This window comes from the organism of the source record quoted next, unplaced genomic scaffold, assembly GCF_019419815.1.
Source record: "Pyrus x bretschneideri cultivar Hongxiangsu unplaced genomic scaffold, Pyrus_bretschneideri_v1 Contig102, whole genome shotgun sequence".
Lineage (NCBI taxonomy): Eukaryota > Viridiplantae > Streptophyta > Magnoliopsida > Rosales > Rosaceae > Pyrus > Pyrus x bretschneideri.
In genome coordinates, this window is record NW_025999394.1 from 628,180 (window position 1) to 650,023 (window position 21,844).

The 21,844-nt window shown below is 37.6% G+C and overlaps 2 protein-coding genes across 2 annotated transcripts; both read right to left on the reverse strand.

The window, feature by feature from the left end:
• Window positions 1-8,286: 8,286 nt before the first annotated feature.
• On the reverse strand, window positions 8,287-12,476 carry LOC125470854 (pentatricopeptide repeat-containing protein At2g22070-like). The gene is given in 6 exon segments (XM_048570539.1): window positions 8,287-8,780; window positions 8,947-9,092; window positions 9,177-10,514; window positions 10,516-10,563; window positions 10,565-11,836; window positions 11,838-12,476. Coding segments are annotated over 4 exon segments (2,352 nt in total). The 5' UTR covers window positions 12,276-12,476; the 3' UTR covers window positions 8,287-8,780; window positions 8,947-9,092; window positions 9,177-9,920.
• A 5,463-nt stretch (window positions 12,477-17,939) lies between these two features.
• On the reverse strand, window positions 17,940-19,931 carry LOC125470694 (UDP-glycosyltransferase 74F2-like). Its single transcript, XM_048570092.1, has 2 exons — window positions 19,175-19,931; window positions 17,940-18,722 (listed from the first exon to the last, which is right to left on the reverse strand). Exons 1-2 carry the CDS (start codon window positions 19,828-19,830, stop codon window positions 18,689-18,691), a joined length of 690 nt encoding a protein of 229 aa, XP_048426049.1. The 5' UTR covers window positions 19,831-19,931; the 3' UTR covers window positions 17,940-18,688.
• Window positions 19,932-21,844: the final 1,913 nt, after the last annotated feature.

The following is a 21,844-nucleotide window of genomic DNA, read 5'->3' on the forward strand; positions in this document are numbered from 1 at the left end:
ATGAGACTTGGCCATCTCCAACCAAGGCCGTCCTTCCTTTAAAAAATTAATATTTTAATAAATAATAGATGGTTATATTTGCTTTTATTTTCAACCAAGGGTCATAGGCTCGTTTTAGTCCTATTATAAAAAACCGTCTCCAACTGAAAGCCAGAAGGTCATAAGGCCAAACATAATTTATTATTTAAATTTAATGTTATTTGATATTGTTTCATTTTGTTTAATGTTGTTTCATATTACTTAATTTAATTTAATGTTGTATAATGGCTTAGGAAGTTATAGGAAAAATAAATGCTAGCTGACGTCAGCTAGCCGTTGTATTTGAAATTTGGCCTAGCATTCCTGTCGGATATAATCGACAAGAATAATTAACAATATTGTCGGTTATATCCGACAGGAATACTCAGCCCTCTGGCCCAACCTGGGGCTGGTTGGATTGGACTAGCCCTTCAGCCCTTAGGCCCTTTTGCCTTTTCAGATTCCGTGGGGCCCACGAACCTTCTGACCTAGCCTTCGGTTAGAGACAGTTTCAGGCTATTTTTTACCCTTTGGACCTTTTGGTTGGAGATGGCCTGAGGAGGGAGACTAGTGTTAAGGTCATCTCCAACCGAAGGGTCCAGAGGGCCGAAAATAGTTGGAAAACCATCTCCAACCGAGGGTTAGGTCAGAGGGCTCGTGGGCCCCACGGAATCTGAAAGGGCCAACCGGCTGGCCTAAAGGAGCTAGTCAGCCTTGGGTTGGGCTAAGAATTTAAGAATTGTTGTCAGATGTAACCGACAACATTGTTATTAATCCTGTTGGTTATATCCGACAGGAATTCTTAAACAAATTTTTTAATCCAATGGCTAGCTGACGCCAGTTACAGTTGGATTCAAATTCGTTTTTTTTTTTTTTTGGTTTTTTGGGCCATTTTTTTTTTGTTTTTAAATTCTTAAAAATTCTATTTTTTTTCCTATAAATACCTAAACCATTCCTCACAAAATTTTCACCATTCCTACACCATTTCAAGTCTCATATTTTCTTACCTCTTTCAAAAATATTTCCTTCAATTATTTCAATAATTTTCAAATGGCCTCGTCTACAATAAAAGGTAGGCTTGGACCCGAAAAGAAGATAAAGCTCTTTGCAGGGCTTATAGATGGGTGTCGGAAGATAGTGTGAGGGGGAGTTCTCAAACAAATGAAGGTGTTTGGACTCATGTGTCCAAAAAATACATAGGGTTCTACGAAGGCACCACTCCACTGAATGTTCGAAACCACGAGAGTTGTTCTTCAAGATGGAAGAAACATCGTCACCCAAGTTTGAACAAATGGCATCGAGCACTGTTAGCAGTCGCAAGTAAACATGAAAGTGGTGCTAACTACTACAACAAAGTAAGTGTTTTCACAATTTATTTTAAATATTTAATTATATTACATTTAATTTCATGAATTACTTTCCTTTAATTTTTGTAAATACATTTAATTTCATAAATTAAATGTCACATCCCCGCCCAGGCGGCACCACTTCCCGGGCCCACTCCACCACCATAGCACGATATTGTCCGCTTTGGGCCCCGACCACGCCCTCACGGTTTTGTTTCTGGGAACTCACACGAGAACTTCCCGATGGGTCACCCATCCTGGGAGTGCTCTCGTGCGCTACTCGCTTAACTTCGGAGTTCCTACGGAACCCGAAGCCAGTGAGCTCCCAAAAGGCCTTGTGCTAGGTAGGGATGGGAATATACATATAAGGATCACTTCCCTGGGCGATGTGGGATGTCACAATCCACCCCCCTTAGGGGCCCGACGTCCTCGTCGGCACACACGCGGCCAGGGTTAGGCTCAGATACCAAATTGTCACATCCCGACCCGGGGCGGATCACTTCCCGGGCCCGCTCCACCACCATAGCACGATATTGTCCGCTTTGGGCCCCGACCACGCCCTCACGGTTTTGTTTCTGGGAACTCACACGAGAACTTCCAGATGGGTCACCCATCCTGGGAATGCTCTCGCGCGCTACTCGCTTAACTTCGGAGTTCCTACGGAACCCGAAGCCAGTGAGCTCCCAAAAGGCCTTGTGCTAGGTAGGGATGAGAATATACATATAAGGATCACTTCCCTGGGCGATGTGGGATGTCACATTAATTTCCTTTAATTTTTGTAATTATATTTTCTAGGTACGCCAAGTAGAGGAATTGTATATGGAGGGCAGCTCGAAACCTTTTCAGTTTCATAGTTGTTGGAAAATTTGTAAAGGGTGGGTGTTATTTGAAGATCCACCTTAACATAGAGTAGCGCCGGTGTTCAAAACTGCATCCTCAGCTTCAGATATGGATGAAGATGGATCTCCTACCAATCAACAAACAATGGTAGAAAATCCGCCTTCGGGTGAAGGTTCCATACCTAGGGCTATGGGACGAAACAAGGCATGAAGGTTGAAGGGAAAGGTCAAGGCAAATGATGATTACGCCGCTCAACAGGAAGTGGCGGCCTCATTGCGATTAATGGCGGAGCAAACTGCCCTTAAGGCGGAAGAAAGGAACCATAGGCATGAAGAATGGGCCAAACAAATACAAGAAGAGATGGATGATAAGAATATGGAAAGGAACGCTTTAAATTACACCCCAATGAGTAAGGCCTACTTTGATAGGAAGAAAAAAAAAAAGAAATTATGACTCGACGACAGTTGTTTAACTCTGACTATACTCCTACAATTGGCGGATGATAAAGATGATGTTGATTATGGATATTAAATTTAAGTTGTTGTATTGAAATTTAAGTTAATGTTGTTTTTAAATTTAATTTGTAGTTTTTAAATTTAATTTGTTGTTTTAAATTTAAGTTGTAGTTTTTAAATATAAGTTGTAGTTTTTAAATTTAAGTTGTTGTAGTTTTTTAATTTAAATAATAAATTATGTTTGGCCCTATGACATTTTGGCCCTCGGTTGGAGACCGTTTTTTGTGACAGGGCTAAAACGAGCCTTATGGCCCTTTGGCCCTCGATTGGAGATGGAAGCAAATATGGCCATGTACTGTTCATTAAAATATTAATTTCTTGGAGGGCTAGAGGGCTAAAACGAGCCATCTGGCCAACCTTTGGTTGGAGATGGCCTAAATAGTCCCAATTAGGGATGGCACGGTTTGATACGTTTTTTGAGTGAAATCGAAATCGAAATTAAATTTTTTTTGTGGTTTGGTTAGGTGCGGTTTTGAAGCCAAAACCGAAATAAAACCAAATTGTTTGGTTTGGTTTGGTGCGATTTCAAACGGTTTTAGTTCGGTTTGGTTTTTAAGAAAAATGTACATTTTAAAATATACAGCTATCTATGCATAAGACGGTCTCATTTTTTACACAATACATGAATTAATGAACCCAGGTTAACAGTTAGTACATTATGTGAGGATGTTTTGATAAACTATTTCCTTCTAAAATTAGGACAATATATTCAGCAAACAAACCTGTAGGGGTGGTTCAGTATGGGATCCCAAACCCAAAATGGGATCCTGAATTCCAAACCAAAAATTTTCCGAATGAGAATTTGAAGACCAATCCCAAACCAAAATTTCGGTATTCCCAAAATATTTTTGGTATTTCAGGATGGTTTGGTATTCCCAAATTTCATACAAATTGAAATAGCAATCATTCATACCAAGTTAATTAACATGCAACCAAAATAAAATAAGTAACAAAACCAAAAGCAAAAAAATAAGTTACAAACCTAATATGTTTGAAAACTAACAATACAATTTTTTGATTTCATGTTGAAAAACTAGACACATTTGTGGGAGGTTCGTACCGGCAGATGTGGCGATAAAGGGCTTTGGTTACTACATGTAGACCACACCAGTTATATTGCTACTAGTAGTTAGCAACAATTCAAATGTATAATTATACATACATATATATATATATATAATTTTCGATTCGGTATGAGATTATCAAAAGATCGAGTAGACAATACTGAATTCCGTACCGAAATTTCAGGATTGGTTCGGTATTTCATCTCGAAAATTTCGGGAATTTTGGTTTAGGATCGAGATTTTTTTTTGTTTGGTTCGGGATTTTCAAGAATTTTTTCAAGCCTTACAAATTTGTAGTAAGCAAACCTGCAGCAAACGATGAACGATGATATTCTACTAATTCTAGTGTGGTTGAGTAGATATTAAATGCATGGAACTCTAATAAACAACCAATTAAACATGACATCTAATATGGACATCTAATTAAATGTTTATTAGTATTTGCGGTGCGGTTCGGTTTTGGTGCGGTTTTCAAAAGCCAAAACCAAAACCAAATTGTTTCCTTACATTACGGTTTGGTTTCAATACTGCAAAACCAAACTGTTTGGTGCGGTTCGATTTGGTTTGTGTTTCGATTTCGGTTTTCGGTTCGAAGTGCCCACCTCTAACCGCAATCTTAGTCCGATCAATCAAACAATTCCTCATAACTACATCAAGTGGCTCAATGAGAAAGGCGTGGATTGCGGCTCCCCAATAAACTAAAACTATAGGAGGTCTCAAGTTCAATGCTCTGAGCTAGTGAGTCTGCTTGATTATGACCATGGGCATAGTGAATTCCCCATAGCATATTCGGGGCCGAAAGGGGTAGATAACCGTGACTTACCACCAATTGTCCTCATTTTTCTCAAAGAAAAAAAAAAATCAAACAACTCCTTATGAAATTTACTCTAAATATGTGATCACAAGTAATGTATCACATGTGTTTTGGGCACAAGAAAATTTTCTCTTCTTATTATGATCGTGAAAGGAGGGTTTTAAAGCCTTGTTTGGAGTGGACCAAACTAAAAAGAAGGAAAGCCATGTGAAGGAGATGGTAATCTTGGCTTGAGTTGCATGCACGTGTGTTTGGAAAAGTTAATGAATCGATGCCTCGAATGGAACTTAAAAAAAAATTCAAATTTGATTCTAAATGTTTTTCTCTAAAGTTTCATGTTACTGAAAGCTTCTTGAGGGAGATTTTTTTTTCCTTTCAACATGGTAATTTTGATAATCCCCGTTTAATTATTTAAATTTTAATTATATATATATTTATTTTTTATAATAACCTAAAAAGGCAGAATGTCAACTTTAAAGAATTAGTCTAGTGAAAAGTGAGAAAAGATTTGAAATCTCTAACTCGAGCTCAAACTCTCACGAATGTATTTTTTGGGATCACCGGTATACTACCCCCTTGTGATATTAGAGTTGCATGAGAAGGATTATTAGTTTGCTATCATAGAGAGCAAATGTTAGCAAATATAGATTATAACAGTTGGTCAAGAAAGTGCACTCATATACTATCATCTATTAAAAATGGATGCCACTGATTTAGTAAATGTGCAGGGTGTATAGTCATTGTTAAGAGGATTCTATAAAAAAAAGAAAAGAATTAGAATGTCATTTTCTTCAGAGGCTTTTAGATATGAGTTAAAAACCAAATGATTGAAATCACTTAAAAGGGTTTTTAGAAAGAAAACTAATGAAAATGGTTTGAAAACTTTGAGTTTTAATGATAAGGACAAAATAAAGGATAAAATGAATAGTACCATGATTGATTTTTTAGTGTAAAAATGTGTTTTTTTAGTTAAAGTGAACAGTACCGGGAGTTTTTTGTTAAAGTTCCATTTTTAGAACCATTACTTAACAAAAATGCAAGTTAATTTTGAAAAAAAACACTTGAAGTGTTTTATACAAGAAACACATAATTGATGCTTCTTCTGAAATGTTCTTCAAGTGCTTTTAAAATCTAAATTTTTTTTACCTAAAACGTTTTCAGCCATTTTAAAAACTGGTCGGTAGAAGCATATGAATAAAAATAACTCCAAATATGTAAGGACCAAAATCACCCCCAAAAAAACAATAACAAGATGAATAGATCAGAAAAAAATGACTACGATGGAAATGATTCAAGATATAGGGACCATAATGACAACTAGGATTGTAAATGGACAAAAATGAAATAGTAATTGATACTGAGGGACCACTACTGTAATCTTCCCTTTTAGTACGTTATGGACAAAGACAGTGCATTTTGCATTGTATTGAACTTTTAAGTCAGTTGAGTGGGATCCAAGAAGCCAAAATTTATTAATTAAATGGACATTGTTTACCCGTTTGTTATGGTGTCTCCATCCTACTTTCGGTGAAAAGTGAAAAGTGAAAAGTGCAAAAGATTTGGTATGGTGTCTCCATCCTATTTTGTTATTTTATGGTAAAAAATAAGCTTTTATTTCACTAACAGAAAAGTTATCCGTACAAAACACAAAGAGAGCCTTTTAACAATGGTGATGCTACTTATTGTGTGGCTTAACAAAAATTTTCTTTTTTTTAGTGTAAAATGTCGATGTATGAAAAAAAAGAAAAAGAAAAAGGTGGTGCTATCCACAAATGATCTTTATTTTCTACACATTTTTTTTGCAATTTTAGGCTGTTAGATCAAATAAATTAAAAATAATCAAATAACAAAAATTAACAGAGTGTAAAATAAAATAAAAAGAGATGTGTGAATAGTATCACCTTTAATCATGAGCCTAACTATTTCTATGAAATATGACGAGTGTCATCATCTGAGGAGTTTATTATAAGGGATGTTTTTTATTCTTTTACACGCTAACGAAAGAATGTTGAAGATGTTTCTCATTGGGCGTGTGCATAATGTCCTAATGTGTCCAAGACAAGCCCAGCTGTACATATTAAGAAGATTCATATTCTTTTTTTTCGTGTCATTTCGGCTTTTTTTTTTTTTTGTTCACAAAATACACGAGTGTTGTACATAGGTTTAATGATCAATCAATTGATTTGGAGTGAGTTCGCTAAATTAGATAAATAAGGGTAAGCCCTTAGAAGGTTACCACAAGCACAAATGCACAATAGTCAAGCGCACAATTGCTACTAGTATTAATCTGTTACAATAAATGATATATACAACAAGAGTTAAATTGGCAGCCATATTGGTTGTCATTAATAACGAGACCACATAAAATCATCGCACTAGAGCAAGACCACATAAAATCATTGTTGACAAACAAGACTACATAACTCATCGCTCAAAGACGAACACCAATCTAGCCATCGTAACAGCACGACCACGACACTTGCGAGTGAAACACAACTACACTACTCCAAGAAGGGAACCATTGGTCAACTCATCACAGTAGACATTCCTGCATATTCACCGGTCGAGTGGGATTCAGGCATCCAAAAATCAAACACCACAAGATCAAGTCGCATAAGGCAGCGGAACCACCAGGTACCGAACGCCCAAACAAAGCAAAGCCGCCGAATATAAGTGCATTAGTCGGCACAACCACAAAATCAGTCAAAGAAAGTGTCACCAGCATGGAAAAAGAGTTGACGACGGTGGATCCAACCCACCTGCAACCACAAATCCGACCCCACACCAAGAAATCAAGAGCCAAATCAAAGAACAACCTTGAGAGGGCATTGGGTATAAAATTGAATTCCATGGAAAAACTGCTCACAAATGGTGGGAGAGAAATGCAGAGAGGGGAGAGGAGGTACGTGAAGGCAAAAAAAGGGGGTAAGCTCGTGGTCAGAGGGCTGAGTCGTGGATGGGAAGGGAGGGGAGGGGAGGGGAGAGAAGGCTGGGATGGGGGAGAAAGGGGAGATAGGAAGGGAAAAAGGGCTAGGACGAGAAGGGATAAGCTGCCACCAGCCCCCAGCCATAGCCAGAGGCCGGCAGCTATGGAGGTAACATGCTAGGGTTTTTTGAAAGGAGAGAGATGGCTCTTGCCGAGAGAGGATAGGTGCGTGAGAGAGAGAAAGGAACGAGTAGGAGGTCGCCTTTTACTTTCTTTAGGAACTAAATTTTAAAATTAATGAGAAAAATTAATTTTTCTTCCATGAGGAGTTAAAAATTTAACGGTTAGAATTTGCACATAAAAATCTAAGAATGATAATTGCATTTTTCCTTTGGGAATGCACTCATTCCCCACGTACAAATAACATATTTTCATTGAAAAAACTTCCTAATTGAAACCATTCAATTTCTTAAAATTCATTTGTAGATCATCCCTACAAAAAATAATTTGGATCGGAGTTTGTTTAAATCCAAATGTATCAAATAAATCAACAGTGTAAGTACCAAGTTACATATTCAAGTCGAACTATCTATATATTTGATACATTTATATTATGACTATACGAACTCCAGTTCGAATGAGTTTTTATAGGAATAATCTTCAAATTAAGATTAAGAAATCAAATAGTTATGATTATGAAATTTTTACGGTGATGATACATTCTTAAAGTGGGAGAATGAGCTAATTTCCGAGAACACAAGTATTATCCAGAAGTTTTGCAACGGGATTTTAATAAAATTGGTACGACTGAGTGCTGGGTTCTATTATAGCCAGACTCAGAATCAAATATCAAAACAATTTTGGATTTAAGGTTCAGGGTTTTCCAATACAAGAAGTCTGGATTATTTTCTTTAGTGAGGTCTCATTAAAGTTATCTTTAGTACCTATGAAAGGTAACTAAAGAGATGTCGCATCACATGCATATGGAGAAGGATTCGAACTCTGGCAATGAAAAACAATCAACATCGCTGCTTCACCCACCCGTTTTATTCACCTTGCTAAATGGATGTTAAAATTGCAGCTCTAATGCAAGTGGTGAATAGCCCTTGTCCTTTCTCATCAGCCAGTCTTAATCCCAATTTTCTCCACATCCATAACGTACTTGGCGTTTGTGCATTGATCAGTCCATTGCGGCAACGCCACCATCGGAACCCCCAAACTAAAAGCTTACCAAGCCGAGTTCCAACCACAATGCTTCTATGCAACATAAGTGGAAAGATAACCACAATGTCAATTTTAAAACTTCTTAATAGCTAACTGCAAATGAGATCATAACAGATTAACAAATTGAGCAGGCGATCGTAGAATGAGTAACAGTTAGATGAACCAATTGAATAGGTCGAGATGCATATTTGGCGCTTACCTGGATGTGCGCCTTTATTTCCTTTTCTCAATCAGCATGCTTCAAAGTATTCACAGTGTGATGATGCTAACTGTCCACAGGGGATAGCAACCATGATCGTTTGAGAATTGCAACTCAAACCATCTTTGAGTATTCATGTCAATTTGCTGCAAAACTAATCACATTTAAGTACTGTAGCAAGAAGGCACAGCACCAGGGAGGACTTCAGGATAACAATTACAATCACATACCTAATACGGTGAGGAACATAAGCAAGACCATTCTTTTGCTGTTCGCCCAGTGCATTTATGCAGTTTGCTAGGGCAAGAAGTGCATGGTTAATATTCGCTCCATCCCTTAATTTTTGGCCTCCACTGTTTGTTTCCAATGCTTGTTCACTGCTAGCAAGATCCAGAAGTGCAAGTTTGCCTCGCATTAGCATTTCTTGATTCCGGTACTTGTTCCTTTCTTTTCTTTTTACTTTTATTTCCAGCACTGCATGTGATATGGTTAATGGGAAAACAAATCAATGGCAAGTACAACCAAACACCTGACCCCGGAAAGATATTCATGGAAGCTGTTGAACATGCACCTAAATCTAGAAAAGCTATACGGCCTTTGGTATTTAAGGTATAGTAGAATCTCTAATTGAAGGTTTATAGAAATGAACTCTTAAGGATTGTGGTTCCTAAGTACAGCCTACTTTCCATCTGCAGCACACAAATGAATTCAACTTACCGAGAAGATGTTCCATTAGCCTATGTGCTTTCAGTTTTCCGACAGCTATTCCCAAGTTTAAGAGTTCAAGAATCTTATCAGCAGATTATACCTGAATGAACAGTGTTTCAAAGGTTAACTCAATCCAAGTGGCACTAATAGCAGTATGGAGCTACCAATCTCTTTGCCAAATAGTTAACCATCTTTCTACGAGAAATACTAGAATCATTTTCTGTCCACTTGAGCATCAAACTATCTTTAAGTCCTCACTGTCGTGTCTACCAATAGTCCCGACAAGAACACTGCCCGTTCTTAAAATGGTGAAAACGAGTAGTGTCTCTGAAAATGATTTCTCTGCCCACAAGCTTGGAAATAAATTTGATGGCAGAATGACATTCATTACAAACTCTAAGGTTCTTCATGATCCTCAACGTCGTGTTCTCTGGAGTATTTATTAGCCCAAATGCAATGGCAAGTTTCTCACTGTGATGTTTAAGCATCTTCTCCTTCACTTCTTCACCAACATCATGCAATACTGAGTCAGTGTCGGGAACAAAACCCATTATTTTAATCTCTTTCCATATCTTTTCCATCATCTTGTAGATTGCCTCTTTCTGCGTGTGAACTCCATCATCAACCCCAAACACATGAACTTTGTTTTGAATCTGAATCCAACTAAATCCTTGTTCTTTCTTCACTCCCTTATTCTTCATTGACCTTCTAACTTGTGCAGCTTCTTCCCATCTTCCACAAGCTGAATACAGATTAGCAAGGGCTGAGTAGGCCCCACTGTTGTCTGGATCAATAAGCAGCAATCTTTCAGCTGCAACCTTTGCTACATCTACATTTTTATGAACCTTACAACAAGATAAAAAGTGAACTCCAAGCTATAACATCTGGTTCAACTGGCAAACTTTGTATCAAAATTGAATGCTTCTTGAAGCAATCCAGAGCGCCCAAGCAGATCAATCATGCATGCATAATGGCTATGGGTGGGTTCAATTTTGTGGACGTTCCTCATTAAATTATAGTAGCTCCTGCCCTGTTCTACCAATCCCACATGTATACAGGCAGAGAGCATGCCGACATAAGTTATATGGTCAGGCTTAATACCATGTGACAGCATCTTCTCAAACGGTTCAATGGCATCTTCCCCGTGACCATGTTGAGCCAGGGCTATGATCATGGAAGTCCAAGAAACCGTATCTCTATTCAAGTAAATCAAATCGAATACTTTCTTTGCACCACTGATGCTTCCAGCTTTGGAATACATTGAAATTAGAGCATTGCTTACAGAAACTGAATGCACTTCCCCCAACCTCATGGCACTTGCATGAATTTGTTTTCCATAGTCTAAAGAAGCCAAGCTCGAACTGACACTTAATATAGCTGCTAAGGTATAGCTGTTCGGCTTGGGGCCTTGTTTTATCATTGACACGAAGAGCTCCAAAGCATCATTATTCAACCCATTCTGTACATAACCAACAATCATTGCTGTCCATGCAACCACGTCACGGTCTCTCAACGAGTCAAATATCTGCCTGGCTGGCATTATATCCCCAAGCTTTATGTACCCATGCAACAGGGCGATAAAAGCTATAACATTGAGATCGGAAGTCACGCATTGCTCTAAAATCTTTTGAGCAATTGCCAACCCACCAGATTTAGCATACATTGTGATCAAAGCATTTTTCACCGCATCATATGTGCCCAGCTCAGCTCTTACAATATGGGCATGGATTTGCTTCCCAAGTTCCAACTTCTCAAGGTTAGCACAAGCTGACAGAATGCTTGCTAAGGTGAACTTGTTGGGCTGTAGAACAGAATCCTGAAGCATACATGAGAAGGTAGTCAGTGCTTCCATGTCAAGGCCATGCTGATTGTATCCTGCAATCAACGAATTCCAAGAAACAATGTCGCGCTCCTTCATTTGCTTAAACTGAGCAAGAGCAAGGTCAGCGCAACCGCATTGCATATGCAAAGAAATCATAGCATTCCAGCTCGATGTGTTTTTCAACCTCATCCTATCGAAAACAGTCTTCGCGGTCCTGGGATCACCAGATTTTGCATACATGTTTAAAAGACAGTTGGCAACAGAAACATAACCGCCAACTGCAAGTTTAACAACAAACGAATAAACCTTCCAACCAATCTCCAAAGCCTTAACAGCACCACATGCGGAAAGAATGTTAGTAAAGGGTGAACTGGGTCACCGGAACTCCGTCCGCAATCATCTGCACAAACATCTGAATGGCATTCCCGTAACGATCCATCTGATTGTAACCCACGATCATTGCGGTCCAGGAAAAGGAGTCCCGTTGCAGCATTAAGTTGAAAACGCTCAGTGCCTCGTCAAACCTTCCCTGCTTCGCATAAGCGGAGAGAATAGTGTTCCATGAGAGTGTATTCCTTAGGGGCATTTCGTCGAACACGTGGTGGGCATCGGAAGCAGAGCCGGTTTTGAGGCACACGGTCATGAGGTTGTTCATCAAAAACACACTGCAGAGGTGAAGGCCGCATTTGATGATCTGGGCATGGATTGATTTTCCGGCAAGTAAGTTTCGCTTTCTGAGGCTTGCTTGCAGCTGATATGCGTAGAAGTCCGAACGGGAGGCCGGATTTGAGGCCTCCATTGGAATTACTAAGAACTAGACAGTAACTAATGAATGTACAAATCCAGTGGTGAATTTGCCTGCTTTCAAGTGATGGTATGTATTTCTCGTCGTCCACTTTTTTACTTTATGTTTTTCATATTCGCTCGCCCAATTCATTTTCCCGCCCTTCCATCGAGTGACACCTTTTTGAGGGATTATTTGACGGACACCTTGTGGTGGTGTCAATTTCGAACTTTTTATCATGGGCATAAGACTGTTTACTACCTTATGTGGACTTGTAAACGGGTTGAATTTATTGGGTTTGGGTCGGGTTCAATTAGACCCGTTAATTTAACGAGTCATCCAAATCCAACCTGTTAATTTAACGAGTCATCCGAATTCAACCCGTTAAGCCTAATAAGTCACCCGTTAACAATTTTTTTTTTTTTTTTTTTTTTTTTTACATTTTGCATTCCAATACAAATTACACATCTTTTACCCAAAATTACAAACATTATATATATATATTTGCTGGGATTGAAGTACATACACTGTGCAAATGTTTGCACCGTGACTTGAAACCGAGTAACCTGCTTCTCGATGCAAATTGTGACCTTAAGATTTGTGGGAAGATCTTTAACAGCAAAAGCACAATCGAGTGTGTGATGGGATGGAGAAGTGGGAAGATCTCTCTCTATCTAACTTGCGAAGGAAGAGAACAAAAGCACAATCACACACAGAAAGCACCATTTGCACAACAAAAGCACAATCGCAATCGAAATCATCAAACACTAATCAACTAATTCCAAATTAATTCGAAGCTCATCTGAAGAGTACCACCTTAAACCAAGGTTCAAGCAAAAACTGAGAAAATTAGACGAAAAATATAATCTACAAAAACGAAAAGCAATTGCCATGGAAGAAAAAGTGAAAGGGAATCGGAACTTATCGGAGAGAGGGTTGCAGAACTTAGTGAACGGCAGCCACTCAGTCCGGGTTCGAACGTGAGAGAACTGAGAGAGCTAGGTTTTCTATTCCAACTATGAAATTACATAAAAGTCCTTCTTAACGAGTGCTAACGAGTTTCACGGGTTGACCCAAAGTAACCAGTTACTTAACGGGTGACTAACGGGTTGACCCGTTAACAACCCAACCCGTTAAGTACCCACCCAAATACTAGTTTTAACGGGTTGGGTCGGGTCGGGTTCAAAATGCCAGGCCTACCTTCATGTTTTGTGGTTTTCAACATTTAGTACATCAAGTTTTTTTTTGTCTCAAAGTCATACATAAAGTGTAAATTTTGGGACAATCTCATATATCCGTTAGTCAAACTATTAAGTCTCCCATTAATTGTGACGTGGCGCCCATGTGGACAATGACAAGCTGCCACGTGGGTCCACGTTGTTTTTTTATTATTATTATTTTTTATAAGAGAAAAGGGTTTCGGTGAAAAAAACAATTCAAAATTCAAAATTCACGACCCCCCTCATCTCCCCCTAAAAAAGTGAAAAGTAATTGCGACCCTCATCTCCATCCGAAACCCTACCCACGGGCCGTCACTCGACCTCGCTGTCGCTCCACCTCTTATGCCGTCGTACGTTGCGCACACGTTTCTAGGAAAGATTGTCGTGAAGCCTTCGTTGGCGATGGGGTGGGAAAAAAGGAGGATCAAAGTGGGTGAAACACCACTTTATTGTAAGTAACCTACCTTTTTCGAAGTGTAGATAATATGGGTTTAGGCTTTTCGATTTTTCAATTTTGAATTTTAGGGATTAGGGATCTGTGAGTTCCAATCCTTTTTTTTTTTTTCCTATTGTTTCTGGAATTGTGTTTTGTAGTGGGTTGTGCATGTGGTTTTGTCTTCAGGTTTTGTTTTCACCTTTTTTTCCTATGGTTTCAGGAAAAAAGGTGGAACTGTATTCATGGTCCCCATGGTTTTGTTTTCACCTTTTTTCTTCATGGTCCCACTAGTGTTTTCACCTTTTTCCCCATGTGCCTACAGGATTTTATGTTGTTTTCACCTTTCTCCTTGACTTTCCAGGCATGCCTGAATTATTTAGCCTTAAAATTAACCACGGTGGGAAGTGGTTTGAAAGTGCATATATTGAAGGGTTTAAGGCTTGGTTTGATTATGTAGACAAAGACTTCATGTCTTTTTTTGAGATTGATGAAATGGTTAAAGAGTTAAGATATGATGGGTTTATGTTGTATCACTATAGGATTCCTGGGATATCTTATTGGGAGGGATTAAGGCTTATTGAACGGGACCAAGATGTGGGTGAAATGTGCAAGTATGTTCCAGGGGTTAAGGAAATAGAAATGTACCTAGAACATCTAAGTTTGAAATAAGCTGCCTTGAAACATAAGCTTTTGATGAATCTAGATAAGAGTGCCATATTAAAAAAAGGTGTCATTATAGAAGATATTGAGGAATCGAGGATGGCGATTTCGATTACAAAGGGAAGTGGATCAAAACTGAAGAAGGGTAGAGCAAAAGGGGGTGCGGATGACTTAGAAAAATGGCTATGTCTTTTGAATGACATAGCTTACAATGGTGATGATGAACATGAGGCTGAAGCAACTGAGGGAGGACAAGGAAGTGGAGATGAGGCTGAAGATGGTCCTCTCAATGCTGATGATGAAGGTGATGAAACTGAAGAAGGTCACGAAGCTGAAGAAGTTAATGAAGGGACCGAAGTAGAAGCTAATGAAGGTAAAATTTTTGAAACATTTATTTTTGCAATTTTAATTTCAATATTCAATTATTTTTGCGAAGTTTAGGTTTTTAACAAATATGCATTGTTTGTGGCAGTAAATGCAGAGGATGACACTACAGATAGTGAGTTTGTGGACAGTGACTACAGTTTGGAAGATGATGATCGTCGTGCTGTAGATGATACAGTTGTAGAAAATGTCGTTGGAGATGTTGAAAGGGGTGAATGGGTTGGGAACCAACATCCAAAAGACGTTATTGATGCAAGGGATGTAGAAAACGTTCCCCTTGATGATGAGAGATAAGACTCAGATGGCCTGCACAGTGTTGACGATTCAGGTTCCGAATGTGATGAGAAGGTCATCTACCTTGAGTGTAATGAAGAAGCCGACACAGATGATCCAAAGTTTGAAAAGGGATTGAAGTTCAGAGATGCTGCACAATTGAGCAAGGCAGTGTGGTCTCACTCCATTAAGTATGGTGCACCTTCTATTAAGTTAAAAAGGAATGAGAAGTGGAAGATTAGTGCAAGGTGTGAGAAAAACTATCCATGAAGATTGTATGCTTCCAGGATGTACAATGAAGATTCAATGTAAGTGAAAACCTATGTTGGGAAACATGAATGTCCGAGGGTTTGGAGGGAAAATCCTAATTGCAAAGTGGCAGGGCTTGTCAAGAGGTATGTGGACAAATTCAGACTCAACCCAAGCATGCCCATCACTACATTTATGGAGACAGTGAAAGAGGAAAGAATGGTTGAGATCCACATCAAGACAGCTTACAGAGTGAGAGCACAGTGTTTGAAAATCCTTGAGGGGAGTAACATGGATCAGTACACAAAGTTGTGGGAGTACTGTTATGCGCTTAGGAGGACAAACCCGGGTAGTACAGTTCAGATAAAGGTACTGCCCTATGGTGATGCTCATGTGATATTTCAGAGGATTTATATTTGTTTGGGGGCTTGCAAAAATGGATTTAATAATGGATGTAGGCAGCTTGTAGGGTTGGATGGTTGTCACTTGAAAGGCGACCTATGTGGCGCTTAGTCATTGCCCACATGGGCGCCATATCACAGTTAAAAGGAGACTTAACAGTTTGACTAACGGATGTATGAAACTGTCCCAAAATTTACACTTTAGGTATGACTCTGGGATGAAAAAAACTTGATGTACTAAATGTTGAAAACCACAAAACTTCAGGGTAGTAAACAGAGTTTAACCCTTTTATTATTACCAAGTTTGGGGGACATTGATTATTCAACTACCAGCATCAAGACATATCTAAATCTTGAACCTGAAGGATTTATACATGGTATGTAATAAAGCCAATGGTCACGGTATGAATTTATGTAGGAGTTTACAGATCGTGCACCAACGAGAATTATTAGGGAACTCGAACTTTATGGGCTGACACACAAGGTAATGACCTTACTAGCTAAGTCAACCTTCGTTGGCGTGTCTATTACTAATTTTGTTTCCAAGAATTTGAATAGTTTATAACTTGGAAGTGACTAGGTTGCAAATAATTTATTTCTCCATCTTTTAGTGTATGTGTATCATTGTATAAAGAATATATATATAGTTTCTTGCAAAAAAAATAGACGAATATAGTTCTTAACCAAAAAAAAAAAAAAAAAAACTACCATTTGACTCAAAAATATTAGGGATAGAAATTCGAATTTCCATCATAAAAAATAGGAAAACTTTATTTGAACCCATATAACCTCTTTTTACACCCAACTTAAACTTTAAATGTTAATTGTCTTTTTTACCCTAGTACATAATTACCATCAAGTACAAGATAAATTTAACAATACAACTAAAATTTATCAATAAACCCAAACAAACACCAAAGTGCAAACAAATTAACAACAACAATGGGAGATGCCATAGTGCTAAGGTCAAACAAATCAAATGACATGCAGAAGAGGATTCTATGGCTCGTTCCTTTGTCTCCTCATAGACTTGTACTAGTATATTTCCTATGACATATCGGGCGGAACAACCATGAATCGTTTAAGTTGAAAATGCTGAGGGCTTGGAAATCTTGGGGCAGTGGAGCTTTGAAGAGAATAATTACTCTTTGATCCAACTGACCATCACAAACATATATGATATATCCTCCTACCTTTATTTTCATCCATGCATGCATGCGGTAAATCAAACTAAAATATGTGGAATTTCATCCAACAAAATATGTCCTAAAGATAAATATTCATCCCTAAAAATAGTCGGTTAAATCCTATACTTAATTGATAGATAGTCACAACTAGAGAGAGGACTTCAACTTAAACCAAAGCGGGAAGAAAAATAAGAATAAAGAAACAATAGCATTTAGAATTCAGATTCAGACCATTTGAAACAAACAAAAAAACCCTTAAAGTAGTGCAACAAGCTCTTTTACAATATGATTGCAAGGACAATCATATTGTTTGGATTAAGAATTTGTCCATTTTTTTGTAGTACTAACTTGAAATGGACTTCTCTTTGCAAATTTTGGGTTTTTATTTCAAAATGAGTGTACGGATAAATCTACAAATTGAATTGGGTTTGTGAGGGTAATTTAGGTAGTAAATATGAGTTTAAAGAGATATCAATAGTTTAATTAAAGTTAATATGGGTGAAAAGAGTAAGTTGGGTATAGAAAGAGGTTATATGGGTTCAAACAAAATTTCCCCAAAAAATACTTTACACCGCTACATCACCCATTTAATTAACCTTGCTAACTTAGATATATAAAAAGGAAAATTAATGAAAAGAGTTTGAAAACTTTAAGTTTTAACAATAAGGACAAAATAAATGGTAAAGTGAATAGTATCAGGATTGACTTTTTAGTGTAAAAATGTGGTTTTTCGTTACAGTGAACAGTACTGAGAGTTTTTTTTTTTTTTTTTTTTTCCTGGAAGAAAGTACCGGAAGTTTTTCATTAAAATTTCCTATATAAAATGTAGCTTTAATTGATGAATAAAAAGTTGCGAAAAGTGCATAACATGAACCAAATTAAGCTTTCTTAGAAAACCTGGTGTTACATGTCACCTAAACCCTAATTGTCTTTTGTTGAACCACATTTTCAGTAAACTCATCAATGTTTCTGCTAGAACTTCCAACTTCATCCACTGCCTTTCTAGCCAATTCTTTCCACTCGAGCGATTTCCTCTTTATTTCTTCCTTTCTCTCTCCCCCGATTATTTCGATTATACAATGCTCTACCACCTTTTGCCTCACCACCCCCTTCTCATCAGCCACGACCTTAATCCCCACTTTCCACACATCCATAATGTACTTGGCATTTGTGCTTTGATCAGTCCATTGCGGTAGCGCCACCATCGGAACCCCCAAAATCAAAGCCTCCAACATCGAGTTCCAACCACAATGCATAACGAAGCATCTGACATATTCATGAGCTAAAACCTCTAGTTGTGGGCACCATGTAACCACCAAACCCTTCTCAGACGTCTCATCTGCAAATCATTTTGGGAGCTTGGCTGCTTCTGCTTCCCTAACCACCCATAAGAATTTGCATTTGCTCATCCTCAAACCCCAAGCCAATTCCTTCATTTGCTCAGCTTCGAATTGTGCTACACTACCGAATGCCACGTATGTGACAGACCCTTTTGGCTGTTGTTCTAGCCATTTCATGCATGCATCGTTGTTGGGCTTGAACAGGTTGACACCATATTCTCTGTCGTTTTCAAGTCACTTGTCCAAGTAGTAAGATGGTATGATTGGTCCAATGGTTATCAATGGTAAAGACTTGGCCATCCAATCCACCACCTAACAAAAAGCAAAATAATTATACAAAAAATTAGTGAACGATCACAATTATTTTTTTGTCTGATTTCTTATATAAACCACATGCCCTAGTGAATTGCATACTAATATGCATCCATGTATCAATTATTCACTGAGGAAATAAACTGATGTAAGTTTTACTGGTCATGTAATGTTATCTACTAATACGATAAAAGAATTATGTAATTTTTTTATTCCGTTACTATGGAGAGTTTCGAATTCTGAACCTAGCCTACTTCTATCCATCACCCTACCCACTCTCGCAACTAGACTAACCCCGCTTAAAGATCGAATTATTTACTTTCTAACACTACATACTAAAATCGTATCATCAGTTTGAAACTTAAATCAAAGCTTTAATTGGCACTAAAACAATATCATTATCGAAGGAATGAAACTAATTAATGATTAAAACATTTTCCAAATGTACTTACATGTTCTTCCAACTCATAAAATCAGCTTTGTTAACATTGGAGAACTGATCCACAACTATGTCATAGACAGCTAGGTAAGACCCAAAATCATATAATGTGGACGACAGATCCCAAGGTTCAAGTGGTGGCAATCCTGGAACCAAAATCTTAGACTGATCATATTTAGTAAGAGGGAGCTTGAGCAAGCCCTTGTAGCCATGGTAGTGAATATTGTCAACAACACAAGATTGAGTAAAGAAAACAGCTCCAACTATTCTAAACTTTTTGGCAACATATAAAGGCCAAGGAATGAAAGCATCATAAACAAAACAGTCAACTGGGCAGCTTAATCTTGAAAGCTTCTCAAGGAGTTTGGCCAGAGTTCGCGAACCGACTTGCTTAAATCTATCTAAGTAGGCCTCTACACTTTCAGCCTCTTTGACGTCGCCTTGGTCGTAACCATCTGAAATGGTCTCCAGGGAAAAGTAGCTACCAAATAATCCTGATGATTTGTGCAGTATTGTGTTGTAGGCGAAAAGGGTTGTGACTAGTGTGATTTTGACTTCTTTGTGATGTAAAAACTTGGAGAATTGGAGCATGGGATTAATGTGGCCTTGTTGGGTAGGATAGGGGAAGACTAAACAGTGAGCTTTGTGATCTCTGTGTCTTTCCCCCATTAGTGAGAACTGTTTGGAAGATGGTTTTGGCCAGTTTAGATCTAGATCTTGAGTTTGGTTGCAGTACTGTGTTAGATTAATTTGTATTTGGTTATTATCTTAAATGTAAAGGTTGACATTGACTAATGCATTGTATTAATTGTGGTGATGATCACTTTGTGTTTTGTTTGTATGTCGTGTATTACAATTTCAATTTTATGATGTAAACCGTTGAATAGCCATTTCAATTTTTGTTTTTTGTGTTCTAGTTGAAGTTAAATGGGACACGTATGAGAGGAATGCCGGCAAAATGACAGAGAAAGGTAGGGGAAACAAAAAATTGATATTGAAAGTTTTAAACCATTTTTTCAAGTAGTTTTTCTTTTCAAGTTTTTGTTTCGTGGATTTGCTTTCACTTCTAACTTCTTCATCCTTCTCCTCTTTTTCCCCATCTTTCTCTTTCATATATTCTCCCTATCTCTAAGTAAATAAATGTGAACTAAAATTAGACTTACAAAAACCTTGATGGAAAGGTTTTACTATTTCACGTATGTGTGTGTGTGTGTGTGTGTGTGTGTATTTTCATAAAAGTAATGCAAACTAAAAATAAATAGGTATGACTGAAAATAATGCACTTTTTTGTGTGTGTTTACACTGGTTTCTCTAGAACATAGGTAGCTGTGGATACAAATTCGTCAAGACTGAAGACAGTAGATTTTGGCTACCATATTAGTCACCAATATTTATCTTTAATGAATTGAATTTTTACTCTTCATTAAGGTCATAAGGGTCCTTGGGCATCCGGTAGTCTGCCCAATGTAACTTCTGGGGAGGTGAACTGACCTTTTGACTAGAGGATCATGCATAAGAGGAAATTTCTTCATCTTCATCATCTTCACCCACTTGGGATACTTGGAGCTTTAACTATCTGGCTATTTCTTTAAGTTCTAACGTGAATTTCTTATCGATTAAGATGGAAGAAGTAGAGGTTTCTAAAGTAGCAAGCCTTTGATAGAGAGGCTTGGCCACATGGAATTCTGTATTGATTTGCTCAATGATTTGGTCATGCTTGAAATGGTCCCACTATTTGAGTGTAATCTGGCGAAGGTCCATTGAATCCCACAGGGCATTATAATACCATTTCAAAAGGGAAGTCTTATTGACACTTCAAAAATCTCATTTTACATTTCTCACCATTATATTTATCTTTCTAAATATAGAAGTTTAGAGTGTAGAATGAAAAATTTGAAGTCAATAACATTTCTCTTTCAAAATCAATAGGAATATATATATATATATATATATATATGGGGGCAGATACATAGCACTATATTTCTGACACAAAATTTGTACACATTTAATGGTTGAGATGTAATATTAGTCTAATAAATTTCTTTTATTTAAATATTTTTGCATTAGGTTTTTTTAACTTAAAAAAATTAATTATTCTCCCCAAATCTTTCTTCTGTTTCCTATCTTTCCATCCTCTGCATGTTTTTCGCTCTTTCTTTCTTCTCCAGTAGTGATCTCTCCTCTGCATATTTTCTTTTCTCTACTTCTTTTTTTCTTTACAATTTTTTTCCTTTACAATTTTTTTTCTCTATCCTTATAATCACATGTCTCGTTGACTAACCATAAGGGCATGAACCCAACTTCAATAGCAAAACGTATATAATCCAATAATTTGATTTGTAAAACAATGAATGGATGATCCCTGGACGCAGTCAAAAAATTAATATATATCAAGGGGTTAATATGGCTATAGATTTCACATTGAGTTAGGGTTCTGCAGTTAAACAATTAATATCATGGGATGCACGAGGCTTAAAGGTTGCAACAATTTCAATTATTTCTTCAATAAATGGATGATTCCTGGACGCACTAATCTGTTGCTAGTTAGCTAAGTTGTGCGACATTTAATGAAAAACAATTAATGAGATAGGATAGAAAATATAAAAATCTTAATTAGGTTTTTAGAATTTTATTCCCAATTCATAATTTAATTGGACTAATTAGATTGCATCTCAACTATTAA